This window comes from Amia ocellicauda, chromosome 7, assembly GCF_036373705.1.
Source record: "Amia ocellicauda isolate fAmiCal2 chromosome 7, fAmiCal2.hap1, whole genome shotgun sequence".
Classification (NCBI taxonomy): domain Eukaryota; kingdom Metazoa; phylum Chordata; class Actinopteri; order Amiiformes; family Amiidae; genus Amia; species Amia ocellicauda.
Genome location: NC_089856.1, coordinates 8,761,113 through 8,785,849, shown reverse-complemented (window position 1 = coordinate 8,785,849; position 24,737 = coordinate 8,761,113). Strand labels below are relative to the sequence as shown.

The window sequence follows — 24,737 nt, the reverse complement described above, 5'->3', positions numbered from 1 at the left end:
ACAAGATGTGGCAGATTTTCTAAATTAGTATTTCACAGAGGGTTTTACAAAAGAAAAATCAGATAACATGCTACAGGTTAACAATCAGTCTAGTCAAAGCCTGAGAGACATCAGGATAAATGAGGAGGCATTGGCAGAATTAAAAACAAATCACCTGGGCCAGATGGTATACAGTTAGGTCCATAAATATTTGGACACTGACACAATTGTCATCATTTTGGCTCTGTATGCCACCACAGTGGATTTGAAATGAAACAATCAAGATGTGCAGACTTTAATCTTTAATTTGAGGGGAGATGCATCCAAATTGGGTGAATGGTGTAGGAATTACACCCATTATAATATGTGGTCCCCCCAATTTTAGGGGCTCAAAAGTATTTGGACAAACTTACATAATCATTAATTAAATTGTGAGTTTCAGTACTTGGTTGCAAATCCTTTGCATTCAATGGAGTCTGGAACCCATAGACATCACCAGATGCTGGGTTTCTTCACTAGTGATGCTCTGCCAGACCTGTACTGCAGCTGACGTATTGTACTTCATCAGTACAATAAGTCTGTATTGATGAAGTGGAAGAGTGCCACTTATACTAAGTTACATATGTGAATAAGCCATAACATTGACCAGCCATCACTGACACTGAATTGTGTACTTTACAATTGTGTATCCTTAGCATAATAATCTGTAGTGGTAAAAAGTTTTTTTCTTGTTTTTTTTGGCTGAAATTGAATGCCTTTTTTGCTTAGTTTCTAGATTGAGAATTGTCAAGACTAGCTTATATGCCTATTTTAGTTCAACTTTAAGTTATAGTATTAGGTACAGTTTTGTGATACTATATATATATATATATATAGTAATGGGTTGGGGGGCCCGTCACAAGAAAGGGCTGTATGTAGGCGGGGTCTGGTCTTGAAACACACAGTAGGGAGGCAGGCAAAGGGTACAAAACAGGCTTGCTGTTGTTTTATTGCTTCTCTTAATGGCAGGCACAGTGTCAACAAGCAAAACAAAGCCTAGCTCTGTCCGAGCACTAACTAAATATAAACCATCCCTAACTACAAAACAAACACTAACAATAACAGTAAATGCCTGGGTCGGTAGAGCCGAACACTGGGCAGACAGAAGCAGGACAGGGGCAAGGCAGGTTCGTAGTCACAGTCCGTAATCAAAGTTCATTACCAGTGGGAGTCTCTCCTCTCTCCTCTCTCCTCTCTCCTCTCTCCTCTCTCCTCTCTCTCTCCTCTCTCCTCTCTCCTCTCTCCTCTCTCCTCTCTCCTCTCTCCTCTCTCCTCTCTCCTCTCTCCCTCCTGTGCACCTTGCTACCCCAGCCAAACACACTGGTTCGCTTCCATCTTCCTTTTATAGGGGAAGTGGTAGGCGGGGCTATGGCCATCAGGAGCCCTGCTGGCTTCTGGTGTTTGGAGTCCTGGAGGAGATGTTTTATAGTCTCCTCCACTGAAAGACCTGCCCTGAACCACAGCCTTGCCTCTCACACTGCCACAATATATATATATATATATATATATATATATATATATATATATATATATATGCAGTAGTAAGAAACATATGTATTGGTTCAGAGATGCTAATGCATATACTTCCTTGTACATAAACAATAAATACTCTGTACTGTGAAAAATGTATGCTGAATCTCCTTGTCTCCTGTTTTTTTTAAAAGCTATCATTTGAGTCATGATTTCTGTCTAAGCATTATATTGGATATTGATTGATTTTCTCTTTAAGTGCGTGAAGCGGGCATGGTTAGGGTATGCTAGGGTTTGCTAGGGTTTTCTTGATGCTTCGCTCACCAGGTGCTAGGATTTCCATTTTCAAATGTTGGCATCTCTGTTGACAACATATTTGTTTAATTGTTAATTGTGGCAAATGCTCTGGTGTACATGGATAACATTTGATACCACTGCTAACAATTAAAAATAATAACCAGTGTAAAAATTGTTGGTTGAAAGGTTTTATTAAATGCAGTGAAATAACTGAGAGTATATTGAAAGCTGTACATGTTTTATTAGCAAGCTGGAATTGTAATGCAATTGTTACGACCCCGCACTTGTGCAGTCTGTGCGGTGTCGTTGTTTTCTTGTTGGCGCTGTGTTTCCCCCGCTGTCTCTCTCAGGTCCGGGTTCCTCCATTGTCACTCGTCATTGGTCCATTTGTTTCCCATGCTGTCCTTGGTCATCCAATCAGAGGAGGCTCCCTGACTACTTGAACCCTCCCGTTCCGTCCCGCAGGAGGCTTGTCATTCTGAGTGTATTGTCTGTGCTGTCCAGAGCTTTGTGCATCTGAGGGAGAAGAGAGAAGTGGGGAAGAGGAAGGATTCTTTACGTGATTGTTATGGAGCGGGTAATTGCCCTCACCGCCATTATGGCTTTAGTCATCATATCTATAAACGTGAGGAGCATTGCTGAGGCGAAAAAGAGGGACGATGTTTTAAACTCTCTGGCTGGGATGAAGGCGGATGCCATCTGTTTACAGGAGTGCGGCATCCCGTTCCAACAGGAATATAAAGATCTCCGGGACACTTGGACCCTAGGTGAAACCTTCTGGTCTGGGTCCAACGTGTCCCGAGCGGACGGGATTGCCATACTCCTGAAGACCTCCTTCATAGAAGTAAAAAAATTTAGGGTGATAGAGGCGGGCAGGTTGGCCAGCCTCGACTTTAAATACAAGGGGGCTGTATTGAGGCTGGTCAACGTCTATGCCCCCACCAGCCAGAGAGAGAGAGTCCTATTTTTCCCTCAGCTACGCCCGCTCCTGATCGGCACCTTACCAGTTATCATTTCAGGTGATTTCAACTGTGCCCTGAGGGATGTAGACCGGAGTAAGCCCTGCAACGATAGATCCAGCAGGGATCTCGCTGCGTTCGTGGAGGACTCTGTGACGCAGGTCGGGACCTGGTCTGCTTATTCACCTGGGTGAGTTCTTCTGGCTCCTCCTTCTCCAGGATAGATCTCGTCCTCCTCAGTAAGCCACTGGAGAGGACCGCCATGTCTTCGGAGGCGGTCTTTTTTTCAGACCACAGGCTCCTGACGACAGAGGTGCTCATCCCGAGCACACAGGAGTCGGGGCCTGGGGTCTGTAAACTCAACACCTCTCTGCTTAATGACCCTCATGTAATTAAGACTTTTAGCAGATGCCTCGAGGAGTGTAGGACCCTGAAGGACCTTTTTGATTCTCCCATTCAGTGGTGGGAGATGGTGAAGAGCAGAGCCAAGGACTACTTCATTCAGCTAGGGAAATGGAAAGCTTGCGAGAGGCGGGCGAAATATTCCAATCTCAACGCCCGCCTCCCCCGCCTGAGTCTTCTGCCTCGGGGCAGGAGGTGGAGGGCATAGAGGCTGTTGAGACAGTGGTGCGGGACTTCTACAGGCAGTTGTACGATCAGAAGGTGGTGGATCAAAATCTGATCCATCACTTTCTGTCCCTGTTGGAGTCCCGCAATGAGGGGGGCGAGGAGGATCCAGAGATCACCACCACGGAACTCTCCTAGGTGATAAAGAGTCTTAACTCTGGAAGGACACCGGGTCCCAACGGGATCCCTGCTGAATTCAATAAGATCTTTTGGGAGGTGCTTAGGAAGCATTCTCTCTCTTCTTCATAAGAAGGGAGATCCGAAGGATCTGAGGAACTGGCGGCCGGTCAGCCTCCTGTGCACCGACTACAAGATACTGGCCAAAGCACTTTCGCTCCGGCTACAGCGGCCACTCCCTCAAGTCGTGGATCCCGACCAGGTCTGTGGTGCCCGGGGGAGATCAGTGGCTGACAACGCCATGCTGCTCAGGGATGTCATGGCCTACTCGAAAGAGAGAAGGCTTCCCCTGGTCCTTATCAGCCTGGACCAGGAGAAAGCCTTCGATAGAGTGGGCCACGAATACCTGCAGCTCGTTATGGAGAGGATGGGTCAAGATCATTTACAGCGGCCTAAGCAGCAGGGTCCTCGTGAACCGCCACCTGACCGAACCATTCCCGGTCAGGTCGGGGGTTCGACAGGAACCCTGTCCCCTGTCGGCCCTGCTGTATGTCCTCTGTTTGGAGCCGTTCATGCAGGCGATCCGCTGGGCTACTCGGGTGACAGGTTTCCATCTCCCGGGTTCCAGCGGAGAGCAACTGAAAGTCCTGGCATATATGGACGACGTGGCTGTGGTTTGCACGGACACTCCGTCTGTGGTCAGGGTTGAGGAACTGCTGGACGGCTTCTGCAGGGCGACGGGGACCGCTGTCAATAAGGCCAAGAGCGAGGTCTACCTCTCCAAGGCATGGCCTGTCGGCCGGGCCTGCCGACCGTGTTCCCTGTGAAGCCGTCCATCAAGGTTCTGGGGATCACGATCGACGGGACCAACACCGGCACCCGGAGCTGGGAGGAAGCCTTATCCAAGGTCCGAAGATCCATGGCTGGAGCAGAAGGACCTTGACGATGGCTGGTAATGTGCTGGTCGTAAAGGCCATCCTCTTCCTGATTCTTCTCTATGTTGGTATGATCTTCTCCCCAGACAAGGACACTGCAAATCTAGTCACCAGAATTATATTTCGGTTTGTCTGGGGGATCAAAATGGAGAGGCTGAAAAGAGTGCAAATGGTGAAGGGTACCCTGGATGGAGGCAGGGGGGTCCCGGACATTGTGCGGCTTATTAAGGCGCAGGGGCTGGCATATGTGGTCAAGAACATCCAGGCTGCTGGCAAGAAAGTCAGTTTTATGAACTGCTTTTATTTTGCCAGTAGCCTGAGACCATTCGGCCTCTGCGCCATGGATAACACCAGACTGCACTCGTGGGATCCCCCGCCGTTCTACAGGACGCTCGGAGCCTTTGTGCTCGAAGTAAGCCTCCATAAAGTCGCCCTGGTCTCCTGGGATTACAAGACCATCTGTAGTCAGAGACCAGCCGAATAGAAGATTTCCCTCCCGAAACCTGACAGTTTATCTGGGCTAACACTACGCACATTTGCCTCACAAAAGAAAGAAAGATGTCTCCTGGATGGCCGTGAGTCGGTGTCTCCCCACCCGAGTGTTCATGTACAAAAGGGGCCTGGCACTGTTTGACACCTGCCCCTCCAAAGGTTGCCTGGGAAGGGAGACAGAGGCTCATATCTTTATGGATTGCCCCTCCGCTTGCAGGGTTTGGCTCCTGTTTTTCCCGTTCCTCCACAGGTTTGCTGTTCCTGTGCGGGCGACCGCCCAGCAGATCCTTTATGGACCAGCCAGGGGAATTACATCTTCAACCTTGAGGTGCTGGTGGCGTGTCATCTGCGCAGTGAAACAGGCCCTGTGGGAGGGACGGAACATCTGTTTATTCAACAAGCAGGAGCTGGACCCAGTTGTCATCGCGCGGAGGGGCATGGTCCTAGTTAGGGACTATGTCAATCTGGAGGTCCATCAGAGGGGCAAGGAGGAAGCCTTCAAGAACTGGCATCTTCGAGATGGGACCCCACCTCCGGGGATGGCCATCTCCCCCTGCTGGAGCCCGAGTCTCAGATCTTTTATTGATTAATAATTGCTTTTATTGATTAATGACTGTCTTTTAAAAATGACCTCTAATTGGTTTTAATGAATTTTGGATTTTAAAATGCACTTGTTTTGTTTGGTTGTTTTTGTTTTTTTTCTTTGTCAAATGCGTTTACTGTTATGTTTATTATTCAAATGCATCACATTGTTTTTTTTTTGTTTTTTTTATGTTTTTGTTATTTTATTGATTTATCTGATGCATTTCCCATTTAATTTAATGCATTTGAACATTTTGTTGGTTTGGGAGTTTTTGCCACTTAATCACAAGTTTATTGGTTTAATTGTTTTGTTGCACAATTATATTTTGAGTTATTTGGTATTTCGGTTCTGTTATAATCACATTATTTTAAAAGTTTTAAGTGATTTTAGAGATGTCCTTTTAACAAATTATAATCATAAGTATTAAAATTGTGTGTTTTAATTTTCGTAATGTAAAATACTCTACCAATAAACAGTATTTTACTTTGTGCATCTGCTATTGTTATACCTGCGGGTTTCGTGTATTGTTGGTGTGTATCTTATCTGTGTCAATCCCACTGTCACCCATCCCTGTAGTAAGCCTGGGGAGGGCGAGGTAGGTAGGTAAGATGCCCCAGGGTTTACATATTCATCATGCAGGATTGGGTTTTGTTGAAACACACCAGGTTAGTCCATCGCAGGGTGCCGCAATGTGTATTTTTGGGATAGACTAGGTGGGTTCTGCCGTAAGGGCTTAAATAGGTTGGGGTTTTGTTTATTTCTTTGATCTGGCACCTGTGTGTTCGTCCTCCCTTTGGATCTGTGTTATTGTTAATTATTGTGTTTCATCCGGGGTATTTGTCATGTCTTCAGTATTGTTGTGTCAACAATAAATATTTATTATTTTACACCATTGTCCGTGGCCCCATCTGTCTCCCCACTACTCACTCCTCTCACCACACTTTCCCCAGTCGCTTGTGCAGGCGCATTATGTTACGTTCCCCCCCCACACTTTCTACCCCTAGATCGTAGACCAAGAAGGGGGGGAGCTTGTAACAGCAATTTATTAATAATATGTAAGTGTATATATAATGGGTTGTATGTAGCTTATAGCCCCCTTATACCAATAGTATTGTGGCAATCCTGAGGCCTCGCTTAGTTGCCTGGGCCTTTTAGTGAAGCAGTAAGGTCGCTGCACTGTGGCGTTGGAGACCGGGGTTCGAATCTCCCCAGGGTATTATCAGCGCTGATAGCTCCAACTTGGGACCACAGTTCTTGTACAGTGGATCGATGTTGAAAATGCCAGGTACGCACCTCCACCTGTGCAATACATTTGTTGTTTTCTTTAAAATAGTTCAGACCAACATTGTATTAAATGTTTAGTCTAAATAATAGGATTGAGATCTCGTTTCAGGAAGAAAAACATGCAATGAGATGTATTTGTGGCACAAAAATTGATAAAGGCTAAATGACATTTTCATACACAAATGTTTTAAAAAAACAGCACTGTGTATTTTCAGTCATAATCTAAACCTCCTCTTCCTTTCCACCAGTGACCACGTCCTCTGGTTTCATCCTAAAGTAGTCATTGTGGGTTACACTGTCAGTACCTTCAGTGCTGTTGAGTACTCAATGTAATGTCATTTTCAAACATGAATGCCACATACTGAATAAGGTTTTTTAGGGTAGTGTGTATTTTGGGTTGGGATGGGGGTGCTAAACTGTGCAGCAGGGGGCTGACTGCCCTCTCTTCCTTTAGTGTCCCGGGACCAGTCTTTGGGGGGTTCCTACAGTGGCCTGGAACCCATGGGTCTGTTCTGGAGTCTGCAGCCTGTGGGGGGAGAGGGCTTGAGGTAAAGGATGTGTGAATGGGTCTCTGTCTATATGTTGGTCAGTTTACCAGTCAGTTCACCAGTCTCAGTCAGTCCTCCTGTCATTCCATCAGTCAGTGCATCAATCAATCATTTAGTCAGTCCAACTATTGTAGAGTAAGGGCTCTACCTTATATAATTGCACAATTTTCAAATTCTTGTTCTTAGGGTGTTGATTTAGACTCGGAGAGGTCAAATTTATTTCTAATTGACCTTTTAACCCCCAACCAATTACAGATCAGATATTTATGTGTCTGCTTATGATGGGAACTTAGCAAATGCCATATTAAATGGTCTTGTTTTTGCAGGTTCCGGAAAAAGAATGCGGAGACTCCATTCACAATGGAGGTATGCGTGCTCAGCGGACATGTTCGCTCCTCTGACTCCCTGGAGAGTCGCCATGTTGAACAGGGACTGCAGGAGGGGGCAGTGCTGGCTGCAGTTAATGTGGAGCGCTGGTACATGGCACCAGGAGTGCGCAGGGTGGAGGTGCGACAGCAGGGGTTGGTGGGCACCCTCTTCTTGCCTGCAGGTGAGAACTGTCTTGGGAGGGGACACTTGAGTAATGTCTAGGGAGCACTGGCTCCTATTTAGATGGGAATTTGTTGGTGAATGTGGTCATTTGGGGTGGCACTAACTACATAGGTCTCCTATTGCCTGTGTTGTAACTGCCTTGTAGATTGACGGGTAAAAATGCCTGTCAATGATGGGGTTATTTGCCCTTTAGTATAGATGACACAATACATTGATAATACTGTAGGTATTCCATTCATATCATGCTACAGTGTTCTAGTCTGTGAACAAAGAATCATCTGATTGGACCAGAGAATCATCTGATTGGATCTTTGTAGCCAATTCAGAACTCTCCTTGCAAGGGTGTGGGGGGGGGGGATCCTAAACAGGTAAGTTTTATACAGTTAAATTAATAGGCTCTCATTATTTTGTTCCAACCCAGCTCCAAGTTGAAAAATCTGTAAACCATGTCATATGTGTTCGATAATTTGATTCAGTCAGAAATGGAGCCCCTCATGAAAAAGTGTATGAAAAAGAACATGATGAAATGGATTCTGATCACTACTGAAATGACATGAGAAGCACATGATGAATCTTGGGTTAATGTGAAAATACTCTGCTGTAGACACCCTAATAGACAGCTGCCCTTTCTGTCCTCTTCCCCCTCCTCCCCAGGTCCAGGACCATTCCCTGCTGTGCTGGATATGTGGGGGATGGGCGGGGGACTGAATGAGTACCGCTCTGCCCTCCTGGCTTCTCATGGATTTGTCTCTCTAGCCCTGGCATACTGTGGGCACAGGGAGCTGACGGGGACACTGCACACTGTGAATGTCGGGGATCAGTACTTCGAGGTTAGTTAGAGAGAAGAGGGAAAAATGGGAATACGTGAGGAGCTCATCTGATGCTCTGTTCAAGTTTAGTTGTAGTGTAAATTGGCCGATTTGCTCCAGGTTGTTCAGGTTGGTTGGATCACGCTTGTGAACCACAATTTGCAAATAGTGCCACAGATTCTCAATGTGATTGAGATCAGGGCCCTTATGCATGAAACATTTCAGAATTACTCCTAGGAATCATGCTAAAAGTTAGTTTAGGAGTAAAATTACTCCATGCTCAGAGTAGGAGGTAGAAGTTAGTCATAAAGACTCTTATACGTACTTTTAGCTGGGAGTAAAATCCAATCCTAGGAAAAACTTTTAGCACATTTTCACAACAGTTTATGTTAGAATACGACTCACTGTGACATATTTTCTTCTGCTTGGAGAAAAAAACTAAAACAAAAAGCTATAACACATGTTGACAAGCAATGTGAAATGACAACTATACGAATATGCAAAGCTAACTCAGCCTTTTATTTCTTTATAATTTGACACAAATTAATAAGCGTTTCTCCCTCATTCCTTCATTAAAGTGTTCATGAACTGGCTTTTTTTATTTTGTACTGTTCTCCGATGTCCACTTATAATGTTATCAAGATTTTTACATCAAAAAACATCATAATTTAGAAGTAATAGGCTATTTTCTGTCCTGTTTTTAACCCCCTCATCGGAACACACCGTTTGAATAGGCGTGGTGGATTGTAGACTCGGAAGTAAAGGCCCACTGGTATGATTGGCTAACAGTTTTGCATATTTAAAAATGTTCAACTCCCCTGTCAGTACATGTGTGGAATTGTTTTGAAAATTTCCGATGTTGAGAAATGGCTGCCGGTGAAATTCAGCCAAACATGTTTGAGCCAGAGTCTGATCCCGAATCAGAAGACAATGAACCTGCACCTCAAACGGCAAGGATACTACAGCCTGCGACAGCGTGGTAAATAATCATCTTTATTTATATTGATACTTTATGTATTTGTGAGGTGAGCGGTTTGTGTTGTTATGTTGTTAACATTTATGCATATTACACGTTTTATATTTCATTGGTTGTTGCATATAAAGTTTAGATACGAGGTGTTAATACAGTTATATCTGACAAAGGATATTCGCACTGCTTCATGTAAACAAAGTATAAATGAATATACCATCGTTTGTCAAGCTGTCGTTCTTATATTCATCGTCCATCATTGTCATTAAAGTAAAAAACGTGTCAATTGTTGTCTTCGGAGCCATCTTTATTGTTTGGTTTCTGCATAGACCTGCGTTTGCCTCTCTCGTTATTTACCTACTATATGTGTTAGGCGGGGCTAAGCAGGCAGTAATGTAGAAGCAGGCGTTGATCTTCTTCTGCGGAGGCAGGGCTTAGCCACACTATTACGTAATAAAGAGTCACATTCCACATCCTGTTTTTGCAGATTGGCTTCAACATAAGCTGTTTTTAGACTAACGAGAAAGTTTTGAGTTCTGAAACTTACAGGATGTTTTTATAGTACAATGACCTCTTATATGTCAAAAGATCAAGGGAATTTTGATTTCTCGTTCATGACCCCTTTAAAAGGACCTTAAGGTCCTACATGGAATTAAAATGCTAGATTAATTTCACATTCATCACTTTTCAATTTTTGTAAAAGAAACAGTGGATATAGAATCAGTGTAGTGTAAAACCCTTGATGAATAGGCTAGCACTGATTATGAATGCAGCTTGTTTGGGGGGTATTTGTCGCGTAGTAGTGGGGAAATCAATAAACAATCTCTGGTGTTGTAAATGCCATTATGGTCTCATGGGAAGTTCTGCATATTGAAGGCTGTGATGATGGTCCCAAATCATCACTGCTACATTGTTGCATTTCCCCTGTTGCCAGACACCACAACATTGTCACCACCTTTATCTCTGCTGACAGTGCCACATTTTTGGCAGTGGCGGAAAAAACTGCATTTCTGACTTGTTCAGTAACAAACAATATTCAATTTCTGTCCAATCTATATCGTCACAATAACTCTTCCTCATCACACCGCCTTTCCTTTCACGGAAGGAGCGCTCAGTCGTCTTCTCATTGCTGCCATCTCCCAACTCCTAACTAGTTAGGGGACCATGTGTCATCTCATAAATATTGGTCGAGTTAGGAGTACTTTTAATTCTAAAGACTCCTAAGAGTAAAAGTACGACCAAACTGATGTCACTCTCAGATATTTCAGGCACTTGGGACCGATTTATCACTCATATGCTTTATGAATATGGGCCATGACCACCAAACCTTTTCCGACATCGCAGCTGGGTCACTCGCATGCTTTCAGATTATACTTTTTGAGTAATAATAATAATAATACATTTTATTTGGGGGACGCCTTTCTAGATACTCAAGGACATCTTACACAAAGTTGACCTATATAAATTAATACAATAAACATAGATTACGATGGAGAAATGGGGTGATGGGGGGGTGACAAGGAGATTAGCAGAAGAGGAACGGAGGGAGTAGGAAGGGGCATAGGCTGGGATGAGGTCTGACAGGTTGATAGGTGCCAGGTTATGAAGGTTTGTAAGTAAGGAGGAGCGACTTAAAGACGATACGGTAGTGCACAGGGAGCCAATGTAACTGGATAAGGACTGGTGTGATATGTTCAGATGATCTAGTGCAGGTGAGTATTCTGGCAACAGAGTTCTGGACCAATTGTAGTCTATTGGTGAGTTTAATAGGGATACCAGTAAGGAGAGAATTGCAGTAGTCCAGTTGGGAAGTGACCAAGGCATGGATAAGGGTTTCAGTGCTGGAGTGTGACAATGAAGGACGAAGCCTGGAGATGTTGCGGAGGTGGAAAAAAGATGTCCGGGTAATGGCTTTTATATGGGGTTCAAATGAGAGCATGCTGTCCAAGATGACACCAAGGCTTTTGACTTGTGATGAAAGCGGAACTGAAAAACCATCAATGTTAATACTAAGGTTGTGCTGTTTAGAAAGAATAGATTTAGAGCCAATAAACATGACTTCTGTCTTGTTGCTGTTAAATTTGAGGAGGTTCGAACTTATCCAGCTCCTAATATCTTGGAGACAGTTAATAAGGAAATAACATTTTGAGTGATGTCAAGACTATCAAGTAATAACATAAAATCAGCAGCAAATCTACATTTTTCAGTTGCATTGATATGAACGTTAAAATCACCTACAAGGAGTACATTGGGGGACATGGCACAGACAGAAGTCAATAATGAAGACAGCTCAGTTTAAAACAAATCAGATGGCTTAGGTGGTCTATAGATTGTTAAAATGATCAGTGGTTGAGAACTCGGGAGTTTAACAGCCAGATGTTCAAAAGAAGAGTGCTGAGGTAAACTGATGGGTTTAACTTTAACATTATCCTGGTATAGTACAGCAACACCCGCGCATCACCCAATAGAGCGAGGTTGACCAATATACGAGTAACGAGGCGGGATTGATTGATTGAGATCATAAAATTTGTTTGGCTGTTGCCAGGTCTCAGTGAGGCACATGATATCCAACTTCTTGTCAATAATAAACTCGTTGATTATGAGGGCTTTGTTAGTAAGTGACCGAACATTAAAAAGTGCAAATTTAACACAGTCATTAAAACTAGAGTGCATCGATGCCTTAATAACTGGTCTGAGCAGACTGTGATCAGCGCTACGGCGAGAGTGAGAGACAGGATGTTGTTGATTAGACCAGAATGAACGGATGGGAGAAGTCTTACTGTAAGTGAAGTTGCGATGAGAACCACGGTGGATATATCTTGGTCGGTGCAGGATGTCATGGTGCGCAAACAGAGCTGGGGGAGATTTGTAGCTCATTTGTTGGAAGCGTAGCAGCTACATTACAGAATATTTCTGAGTAGAACAGGGATTGACGATAGTAAAGATCCCCCAAAAAGCGTATTAATCCACATAGCGACTGCGAAGACAGCAACCAGCCAGATGAGTAGGCAGCTGTGCAGCAGTCCGTGTATCCATGCGTCCCCGCAGGCAGCAGGGTCGATACACCGGCCAGGTGCATGGCTTGCGCGGATCCATCTCTCCGTCGGGCCGGCAGCAACCCACACCAGGCCAGGTATGGGAAGAAGACTAGAAGCAATCGGCACTTCCTACGGTAGTTCCAAGTGCAGTTGTGGATATGAGAATTGAAGTAGCGTTGGCGTTTGAAAGTTTGAGCCAAGAGAAGTACAATGATAAATCCAGGAAAAAGTAAATGAAAAATCGGACTGATGTTTCTTGATTAATAAAAGACTTTCGCAAATCAAAATCAAAATCAAAAAGGCTTTAAAAGCACAATGTTCTTAACTAGTAAAATAAAAACAACTAAGCAGACAATTACAAATATTCGTATGAGATGAAGCGGCAGCCAACTGCGCCAGCGTGCTCACTCGTACTAGTATAACTTACCTCTGATGTGTTTGGGTCAAACAGTTTTTCTTGCCACCTTCCCATATAGGCCAGTGTTATGCAGCGCTCGTGATATGGTTGACTGTTGCACCATTACTCCACTCCCAGGCACTGAACATTGTAGCTCCTTCAAAGTGATTGTTGGCCTATCTGTCTCTTCTCTCAAGTCATCGTCTTGTTTGAATGTTGAGTTCTGAGGACGGCAGGACGGCTTTTTTCCTGGGTGGTGTGATGCAGCTTCCACTTCCTGATTATTGATCCAACTGTGCTCACTGGGATATCCAAACACTTTTATTATTATTTTGTATCCTTTTCATAATCTATGCATTTATTACTTTAACTTCTGCAGAATGCTCTTGTGGTCTTAATTTTCCTTCAGTCTTACCAATGACTGCTTTGTTAGCTGCTCTGCACAATAAACTTTTAGGGCGTATAACAGCTGTCTCCTTGGTGTCTACACCTCACAGAAAATGGAAATTGTTCACAATATGCATTGCATGTTGTGTGTCCGATATTTATGGGCCCTGTGTTTCCTTTTTTCCCCTCAATTGTAATTTAACTGTTATGCCCTAGATGTCCCTGCCTTCTCTAGTTATGTTAATTGAATTCAATTAAATAAAATCAATTCATTGTTTCGTTAGAAAACTAAAAACGTTTAGAGTTAGTAATGGCGTCCTGAGACAATACTGCAATTCTCATTGCTCGTGCTAACAAAGGAACTTGTACTTTCCCTGAAGCTGCTTCACATCATGAAACAGGAACTAATTATACACTTGGCTGAACCAGTTTTCTTGGTGTAAATTACAAGAACCCTACGTCATTACTGCTACAACGCACAAACATTACTGCCACACACACAACACTATTACTTCTACATATAGTACACTATTAATGGTACATACACATGCATGACTACTACACAGATTTTTACTGCTACAGAAATGGTACACTATTCCTCTGAAAATACAATATTATTGCTTTACACAGTACATTACTGTTTCACATACACTATTACATCCACACTATACTATTACTGTTGCAACACCAACAATAGTTCACACTATACAACTGCATGCACACTGCCACTGCTTCACAGCTACACAATTACTGCTACTAATCCTATCCTTATCTCCAGAATGCACCTTGGTAGGGGTTTCATGTTAAAGAATTTAGATCATTGAGTCCCAGCCAGTTGAAAAAGTCAGGGCTCTGTGTTTCTGTCCACAGACTGCCATGGGGCTGCTGCATAGACACCCCCAGGTGTGCACGGGCAGGGTGGGCGTGCTGGGCCAGTGCTTCGGGGGGTACCTTGCCTTGCGCATCGCCATGGAGATGCCCAACGTCAATGTGAGTAAAAGTGAAAGAGTTATGTGGAGATGGAGAGAGAGTTGGTGAGGGGGGTGATTGATGGAGAAAGACTCTGATTGTGATCATCAATGGAGATCGAGAATGAGGTCACTGATGCAGAGAGACCACATATTAATTTCTCTTGGTATACACCCTTATCCAGGGCAACTTAGTTTACATAAGAAACATTTATAAACATTACAATCTGTACAATAAACATACATCATAATATAATGAACTAACCGCAGGTACAATAGTTATGTCCTGGATATATGTGCTAATGGAGAGGGTCGGCATCGGACGTTGCAGCAAAACAGAAAATGTGCAAAAAATGCATATGTAAGAAGGAGCATAAAGAAGCATAGTTTAGTAAGTGTGTATAAGCGTAAAAGTGTGGAGTACCCCAGAGGATTAGGATGTTGTATTACAGGTACAGTCTGAACAGATGCATCTTGATTAACCACCGGTAGGTGATCGGCGACTGTGCAGTCCTGACCTCTCGAGGAAGGACAGCGGAGAGGGGGTTCAGTAAATCGTCTTGCGCAGGAAGACCAGAGTAGTCTGGAGGGAGTGTAAGGCGAGAGGAGTCTGTAGGTAGCTAGGTGCAGTCTGGTCAAGGAAGGGGCAGGTCAGTTCAAGACTTTTGAGGTGAGCCAAGATCGAGAGCCAGTGGAGGGAGCAGGGTAGTGGAGTAGCGTGTGCGAATCAAAGCCAAGAACAACAGACGAGTTCTGGATGAGCTGTAGCAGTGACTCAGGAGGAGCATGTAGACGAGAGCAGTAGAGGTAGAGGGAGGCAGGGAGGGATGAAGTTTGGTCCTCTTCCATTTCAGTTCCAGCAGAGATACAGAGGTGATCCGGGGTGGGGGGAGTCGGGCAGTTTGAGAGGCAAGAGGGCAGAGAAAATCAAGGGACGAGGTGAAGAAGGAGAAAAGCTGGAAGTACCACACTTGATAGAGATGGGAGAATGAGTCAATAGGAGGTGGGAGAGGGGGATTAGATGTTGGTGAAGGAAATTGGGATGGGGGGTCAAAGAAGGGGATGGAAAAAATAGGGATCACAGATGGAGTGCAAGGCCACTATTGCAGAGAGAGAAAGGGAGATTGAGGAGAAAAGAGAGAGAGTATCATCAATGGAAATCAAGACATACCTGGAGAGATGGTGGGATCTTAGATTGATGGAAAGGGGGGGTCACGGATCGACCAAAACAATGATCTGAGGGGGTTATAGGTTAAATTGTGAGTCAGGGGGTAGAAATGAAATTTTGGGGAGGGGAAGATAGACTTGCTTCAATTCCTGTACTGTGGTGTAATTTGCTACTTAAATTTTAAAAAATGCTAATCGTGGTGTGAATCAAAGTCTTCTGCATTTCAGAACAGAGTGTGGGGAAAAAACTTAAAATTCTCATCATTTGCACTACATTACTGCCCTGTCGATATTGTTTAAAACCCTTCCCCCACCCCAACCACATCATACCCCACATTATAATTTTTTACCATGGGAGCAACAAGATTACTCTCCAATAAGTCTATTTGACCGCGTGCATTGCATGAACTGGTGCATGATGGTGAAAATGCCATATCACATTGGCCTACCTGTCAGGCTGAGCAGAGTTCATACACCTGCCCTGTATTAAGCACTGGCATAAAAGCCCACCGCCTACAACACTCAGGGCAACATACCTGTGGGGAAAAGCATGAAGTGCAAAAAGGAGTGCAAAAGAAGACCCAGATACATACACTACTTTGGCTGAGAATTACAACAAACAAATGACACACTCTGGTGCTCTAAAATGACCTAGTATTACAGTAATCATAGCTACCATACCAAACATGCATGGCCCACACTCCCAACATGCCACAGTGTACAACACACTTCCTTTTGTAGGATACATTTTGTAGCCATCTGTAAGTTTGTTATCAATAGAGTTGAATTTATTTTGCCACTCTAGCCCAGGTGTGTGGTTGGAATCTCAGCTCCTGCAGGACTGAAGATCAACGTGACCAGGGAGCAGATGAACGATTTTATGAAAGAGTAGGTGATCGATTCTTGTTAGAAGATATATGATAAGGCTCTTGGTGTATTGAAAGGCTCCTGAAAACCAAGTCTGCTTTGATTAATCGGGTCTATTAATCAATTAATTAATCAACAGAAGTATTTACAAGTTGCCACAAACAGACACAGGAGAGTACAAGTGAGAGGCAGCCATCTTGTTGTTTTCCTAGTTTCAGACCAGTCTTAGTATTCCTCATTTTATTTTAACTTTGCCTTAATTGAAGTTAATCTTGTCTGTAGTTTGCCTTAATTGAAGTCAATTCAGTTCAGCTGTTGAGTTGGTGAAAGTAAATAGGTTGTAGAAAAGTGATTTAGTCAAGGACTAGTAGGAATTCTGATCCTGGTGGAGCCAGATGGAGCCAGTTAGGTGTGAATTGTAGGCACGTAGACACAAGCTACTTAAAGCAGCTGTTGAGAAAGAGCTGCACTATTTCTCAGTCACAAAAAGTTAAGCAGTTGACTAGGGAACAGGAACCAAGAGACTGAAAAAACTGTAACATTTAGAAGCATGTGGCCACTACAGTGTCAGGTTTGCAAAATGATTGCCTTCCTGGATGAACTGATCCAAGAAGATTTCATTTGTGAACGTCGGCATGTTGAAATCCTAGAGATCAAGGTCCGTGATCTTCAGGCTCAGTCGTATTAGTGATATAGAAGAATTAGTCAATCAGCCCATGAGAGAGATGGTGTGCACGCCAAAACCTAGGAGAGTTGAGACCGCAGAGCAGGACAGCGTAAAGAACTGCTGGGTTACAGTAGGTCGTAACCTCAGAAAAGGGCATGCACAACCCTTAGAGACATCCCAAGACCTAGAAATGCCCAACAGGTTCCAACTGCTGGACACTGACAGCTCAGAGGGTGATGGGGGACAGTTGAGCACCAGAGCACCATGGTGCCCACTACCCCCCCAGAACAGGGAGGTAATTATAGTAGGAGACTCAATTCTTAGAGGTGTAGATCACACAGTGTGTTCTAGTGATAAGGACACTCGCATGGTATCTTGCCTGCCTGGTGCTCAGGTTGCAGATCTCCCTAAACTATTAGACGGGCTACTGGCCAAAGCTGGGGGGAATCCACTGGTCATGGTCCACATTGGAACCAATGACATAGGAAAAGGTAGAGCAGAGGTTCTGCAAGACAAATTTAAAGAGTTAGGAAAGAAACTAAAGAGCAGATCCTCCATGGTAGTTTTCTCTGAAATACTTCCAGTCCCACGTGCATGGTGTAGGGAAGAGGGGTTTAGATTTATGGAGCATTGGTCTCTCTTTTGGGATAGATGGGGTCTGTACAAACCAGACGGTCTACATCTAAACAGAAGGGGGGCTAATGCATTGAGAGAGCGTATGTGCAGAGTAATTCAGAATTTTTTAAACGAGACTAGGGGGGCAGGGAGTTCTGACAATGGGAGATGTTCCACTAAGGAAAGAAAACCACAGGAAATTACTAGTAGGAAAGTTCTAAAATGTTTGTACCTCAATGCCAGGAATATAAGGAACAAGATGTTAGACCTAGAAGCCACAGTGCTGGTGTGTGACTATGATGTTGTAGGAGTGACAGAAACATGGCTTACAGAAAATGATGGGGATGAATACAAGTTGAAAGGATACACACAGTTTAGGAAAGACAGGCAAAATCGAAGAGGTGGTGGTGTAGCATAATATGTCAAAACTGACATTGAGGCAGAAGAACTTTGTGGGTTCAACGTTTCAACAAAAGTTCAGGAGGATTAGTGGTAGGAGTGTGTTACAGACCACCCAACAGATATTCAGAAAGATGTTGCATTGTAATCAGGACTGCATGTAGCAAGGATGTGGCTGTTATAATGGCGGATTTCAATTTTCCAAACATAGACTGTGAAAGCCCAGTTTGGACTACAGAAGCAGAAATATAAATGGTTGAGATGGTAAATGACTGCTTTCTAACTCAATTTGCCAGGGAACCAACCAGAGAGAGTGCATGCATTGACTTGATCTTTTCAAGTGACCAAGACAGAGTCAGAGGGACACTAGTTAGAGAACCAATGGCAAACTATGATCACAGTGTGGTTAACTTTGAGGCATTCTTTCAAAGAACAAGGACCAAGTCTAAAACAATGGTCTACAATTTTAGAAAAGCAAACCTTGAAGGTATGAGGTGGCACTTAGAAGAGGTAGACTGGAGCACAATGGATACAGATTCAGTTGAAAATAGATGGGTATATTTTAAGAATATACTACTTGAGGCTCAGGAGAAATTTGTACCAAAACTTAGCAAATTTGAGCCAAAATGGTTTAATAGAAGTATGCAAAAAATATCAAGAGAAAGAAAATGTTGTATAGTGCATACAAAAGGGATAGAGATTAAATAAAATACAAAGAATATGTTGATCTGCAAAGAGATCTTAAGAAAGGGATCAGGAAAGCAAAGAGGGAAATGGAAAGAAACATAGCTCTTGGAGCTAAGACTAATGCAAAGAGCTTTTTTCAATATTACAGTTCTAAATTAGTATGTCACAGAAGTTTTTACAAAAGAAAAAACAGATGACATGCCACAGGTTAACAACCAGTCCAGTCAAACCCTAAGAGAGATCAGGATAAAAGAGGAGGTGATACTAAATAATTAAAAACAAACAAATCACCTGGGCCAGATGGTATATTACCAACAGTACTCCAACAGAAATTGGGGAAAGTATTTATACGCCACTAACTCAAATATTCCAGATGACATTTGGAACAGGGGATGTGCCAACTGGCTGGAAGCTGGCAAATGTCATACCAATCCACAAGAAAGAGGACAAAACTGAGTCAGGAAATTGCAGACCAATCAGTCTCACCTGCAGTAATTATTAGACAGATAATAGAGGAGCATCTTAATGAAAACCATATTCTTGGAGATAGTCAACATGGGTTTAGATGAGGCAGATCATGTCTTACTAATTTATTAGAATTTTTTGAACATGCAACTGCAGCTGTAGATCATGTGAAGGCATCTGATATGATATACTTAGATTTTCAAAAAGCTTTTGATAAGGTTCCACACCAAAGACTGCTCCTCAAATTGGAAGCTGTAGGCATTCAGGGTAATGTAAGTAGATGGATTATGAACTGGTTGATGTATAGGAAACAGAGGGTGTCGATTAGAGGAGTGGCTTCTAACTGGAGTGAGGTTGTTAGTGGAGTTCCACAGGGATCAGTACTAGGGCCTTTGCTTTTTCTATTTTATATTAATGATCTGGACTATGGGATATTTAGCAATCTTGTCACATTTGCAGATGATACTAAAATAGGTGGCTCAGCAGATACAATCTCAGCAGCACAGGCTATTCAAAGGGACTTGGATAAAAGTCGGTTGTGGGCTGACACCTGACAGATTAAATTCAATGTGGACAAGTGCAAGGTATTACATGAAGGTAATACAAATGTCCACTATAATTACACTATGGGAGGAATTGAACTAGATGAAGTAATGCATGAGAAAGACCTAGGAGTCTATGTGGACTCCTCCCTTTCTCAATGCACTAGTTAGAGCTCATCTGGAATACTGTGCACAGTTCTGGGCTCCACACTTCAAGAAAGATATCGCTGCTCTAGAGGCAGTTCAGAGGAAAGCAGCCAGACTTATTCCAGGTTTGAAGGGAAGGTCCTACTCGGCGACACTGAGGGAACTGAACCTTTTCACCCTGGAACAGAGGAGACTACATGGGGACTTGATTCAAGTCATTTTTGTCTGTCACTCCTAAACTGTGTGCATCCTTTCAACTTATATTCATCCCCATAATTTTCTGTAAGCCATGTTTCCGTCACTCCTACAACATCATAGTCACATGCCAGCATTGTGGCTTCTAGGTCTAACATCTTGTTCCTTATATTCCTGACATTGAGGTACCAACATTTCAGGACTTCTCTATTAGCAGTTTCGCTTTGTTTTCTTTCCTTAGTGAATCATCTCCCATTGTCAGAACTCCCTGCTCCCCTGGTCCCGAGTTTAAAAGATTCTCAATTACTCCCAATTAATCCCAATGTGTTAGCCCCTCTTCTGTTTAGTTGTAGACTGTCCGGTTTGTACAGGTCCCATCTATCCCAGAAGAAAGACCAATACCCCATGAATCTAAAGCCCTCTTCTCTACACCAGGATTTCAACCATGTGTTGAACTTTCTAATTTCTGCCTGACTCCCTGGCCTGGCACATGGTATCGTAAGTATTTTGGAGAAAACTACCGTGGAGGTTCTGCTCTTTAGTTTTGTTCCTAACTCTTTAAATGTGTCTTGCAAAACCTCTTGCCTACCTTTTCCTATGTCATTGGCTCCAATGTGGACCATGACCAGTGGATCCCCCCCCGGCTTTGGCCAGTAGCTCCTCTACTAGTTTAGGGAGATCTGCAACCTGAGCACCAGGAAGGCAAGATACCATGTGGGTCTCTTTATTACTCCTTAGCATATCATCTCTCTAATGGGCTGATTGCCCAATTCTTCTAGATTGTTAAAACGGCGCAGATCAGCAAGCTGAGCCCCAAGATCAAGGACTCTGATCTCTAGGACTTCAACATAAGTTCATCCAGGAAGGCAATCATTCTGCAAAGCTGACACATGTAGTGGCCACATGCTTCTAAATGTATTAAGTTTTTTCTTTATTGGTCTCAAGGTTTCTGTTCCATAGTCAACTGCTTAACTTTTTGTTACCGAGAAACAGTGCAGCTCTTTCTCAACAGCAGCTTTAAGTACATTCTTGTCTAGCTGCCACCAATTCACACCTAGCTGGCTCCACCTGGCACAAGGCACTTAACAGACTTCCTGTTAACATCATAGTGTTAGAAACATATGTTATAGTAAATATTGAAGTTGGGAAAAAGTTTTTCACATGAGAAGCACTGGAAGACTAGTTACAGAATCGTAATACTAACAAGGAAGCTGGGTGGTTAACCTTGATATTGTCAGTTGGAAAGACTCCAGGAGCTGTTTATTCTTCTTTTGACCCTCTTCTTTGGAATGTCTTGATTAATGGATTGAGGTTTCAGACTATAAACCCTATGAAATTCATGGTTCAATATGGGCATTGAATATGGGCAGCTGGGTTACCATGTGTTCTGGTTTTCATTGTGTCCAATGCCTTTGAATCTCAATTTGTTTCTATGACAGTCCAAAGTTTACACAGTCTTAATACAGCCCAATCAGCTGGAAACATTGCAGTTTTCTCTGGGCTAAATCAGTGTTGGTCAGACTCTGAAAATAGATAATTGGTAAGTATAGTGTAATGAACAATATTGATTCAACGAAAAGCATGATTTTGAGTACAATGACTGTACATTCTTATATATGGGATGTGTACATACACATATCACTATACTAGTGTAATGTCATTATGTCATTATATATGATTCATATATATGTATATATACACTCACCTAAAGGAGTATTAGGAACACCATACTAATACTGTGTTTGACCCCCTTTCGCCTTCAGAACTGCCTTAATTCTACGTGGCATTGATTCAACAAGGTGCTGAAAGCATTCTTTAGAAATGTTGGCCCATATTGATAGGATAGCATCTTGCAGTTGATGGAGATTTGTGGGATGCACATCCAGGGCACGAAGCTCCCGTTCCACCACATCCCAAAGATGCTCTATTGGGTTGAGATCTGGTGACTGTGGGGGCCAGTTTAGTACAGTGAACTCATTGTCATGTTCAAGAAACCAATTTGAAATGATTCGACCTTTGTGACATGGTGCTTTATCTTGCTGGAAGTAACCATCAGAGGATGGGTACATGGTGGTCATAAAGGGATGGACATGGTCAGAAACAATGCTCAGGTAGGCCGTGGCATTTAAACGATGCCCAATTGGCACTAAGGGGCTTAAAGTGTGCCAAGAAAACATCCCCCACACCATTACACCACCACCACCAGCCTGCACAGTGGTAACAAGGCATGATGGATCCATGTTCTCATTCTGTTTACGCCAAATTCTGACTCTACCATCTGAATGTCTCAACAGAAATCGAGACTCATCAGACCAGGCAACATTTTTCCAGTCTTCAACTGTCCAATTTTGGTGAGCTTGTGCAAATTGTAGCCTCTTTTTCCTATTTGTAGTGGAGATGAGTGGTACCCGGTGGGGTCTTCTGATGTTGTAGCCCATCCGCCTCAAGGTTGTACGTGTTGTGGCTTCACAAATGCTTTGCTGCATACCTCGGTTGTAACGAGTGGTTATTTCAGTCAAAGTTGCTCTTCTGTCAGCATGAATCAGTCGGCCCATTTTCCTCTGACCTCTAGCATCAACAAGGCATTTTCGCCCACAGGACTGCCGCATACTGGATGTATACACTCACCTAAAGGATTATTAGGAACACCTGTTCAATTTCTCATTAATGCAATTATCTAACCAACCAATCACATGGCAGTTGCTTCAATGCATTTAGGGGAGTGGTCCTGGTCAAGACAATCTCCTGAACTCCAAACTGAATGTCTGAATGGGAAAGAAAGGTGATTTAAGCAATTTTGAGCGTGGCATGGTTGTTGGTGCCAGACGGGCCGGTCTGAGTATTTCACAATCTGCTCAGTTACTGGGATTTTCACGCACAACCATTTCTAGGGTTTACAAAGAATGGTGTGAAAAGGGAAAAACATCCAGTATGCGGCAGTCCTGTGGGCGAAAATGCCTTGTTGATGCTAGAGGTCAGAGGAGAATGGGCCGACTGATTCAAGCTGATAGAAGAGCAACTTTGACTGAAATTACCACTCGTTGCAACCGAGGTATGCAGCAAAGCATTTGTGAAGCCACAATACGTACAACCTTGAGGTGGATGGGCTACAACAGCAGAAGACCCCACCGGGTACCACTCATCTCCACTACAAATAGGAAAAAGAGGCTACAATTTGCACAAGCTCACCAAAATTGGACAGTTGAAGACTGGAAAAATGTTGCCTGGTCTGATGAGTCTCGATTTCTGTTGAGACATTCAGATGGTATTCAGAATTTGGCGTAAACAGAATGAGAACATGGATCCATCATGCCTTGTTACCACTGTGCAGGCTGGTGGTGGTGGTGTAATGGTGTGGGGGATGTTTTCTTGGCACACTTTAGGCCCCTTAGTGCCAATTGGGCACTAAATCCCTTTATGACCACCATGTACCCATCCTCTGATGGCTACTTCCAGCAGGATAATGCACCATGTCACAAAGGTCGAATCATTTCAAATTGGTTTCTTGAACATGACAATGAGTTCACTGTACTAAACTGGCCCCCACAGTCACCAGATCTCAACCCAATAGAGCATCTTTGGGATGTGGTGGAACGGGAGCTTCGTGCCCTGGATGTGCATCCCACAAATCTCCATCAACTGCAAGATGCTATCCTATCAATATGGGCCAACATTTCTAAAGAATGCTTTCAGCACCTTGTTGAATCAATGCCACGTAGAATTAAGGCAGTTCTGAAGGCGAAAGGGGGTCAAACACAGTATTAGTATGGTGTTCCTAATAATCCTTTAGGTGAGTGTATATATATATATATATATATATATATGTTTTTTTTTTTCTCAAAATCCTTAATTAAAATGAATGACAGAGCTGTATTGGCATCCAGTGCAGTCCTGTGCGTCAGTGAATCACATGATCAGTACTATGTTGTAACCTATAGCAGGATTTAATGGAGCACTTTTACATTCTCTCAGGAACCACAAGTTATGGCGTTTAAATGAACAGGGATACGTCATCTTCCGAGGAATGTTTCTGCCCAGCAATGTTCCACCCGTGTACAAACTAAAGGTACCAACACCCATTGTCCCACATTGACAATTGCACACCATGCCACATTGACACTGGCCCACACTGGTACACTGACACTGGCACACACTGATTCACACTGGTAAACATTGACACTGGCACATTTTAACGTCTGGAGTCGTCAGGGGTGTAGGACCCAAGATGCAGAGCACCAGAGTCTTGCAGTCAAACGAACTGGGGTCAATGACTGGCAAAAAGAACAAGGGCAAGGTGAAATACGAAGTCGACAAGGCAGGCTTAAAGTTCAAACGATTGGGCGAACAGGCTAACTCAGGGAATCCAATAATCAGGGTACAGAGAAACCGGCAATAGTCGTAAACAAAGGTCAAGGTAAATCTAAATGCTCAGACTGATACTAGTAGTACTCAAGATTTCACAAGTAAATCTGTGAGCGAGTGGTATATATAATGAGCACAATGAGCTAAGGAGACAAGGGGCAGGTGCGTTAATT

The 24,737-nt window shown here is 43.4% G+C and overlaps 1 protein-coding gene across 2 annotated transcripts in view; it reads left to right on the top strand.

The window, feature by feature from the left end:
* Positions 1–24,737, top strand: part of LOC136752690 (bile acid-CoA:amino acid N-acyltransferase) — a 40,460-nt gene that overhangs the window by 5,642 nt on the left and 10,081 nt on the right. For both annotated transcript variants that reach the window (XM_066708208.1, XM_066708207.1), the window contains exons 4-9: positions 7,237–7,330; positions 7,657–7,880; positions 8,537–8,712; positions 14,354–14,473; positions 16,424–16,506; positions 24,175–24,268. In XM_066708208.1, coding sequence (XP_066564305.1) covers positions 7,237–7,330; positions 7,657–7,880; positions 8,537–8,712; positions 14,354–14,473; positions 16,424–16,506; positions 24,175–24,268 — 791 coding nt within the window. The remainder of the gene's footprint in view (positions 1–7,236; positions 7,331–7,656; positions 7,881–8,536; positions 8,713–14,353; positions 14,474–16,423; positions 16,507–24,174; positions 24,269–24,737) is intronic.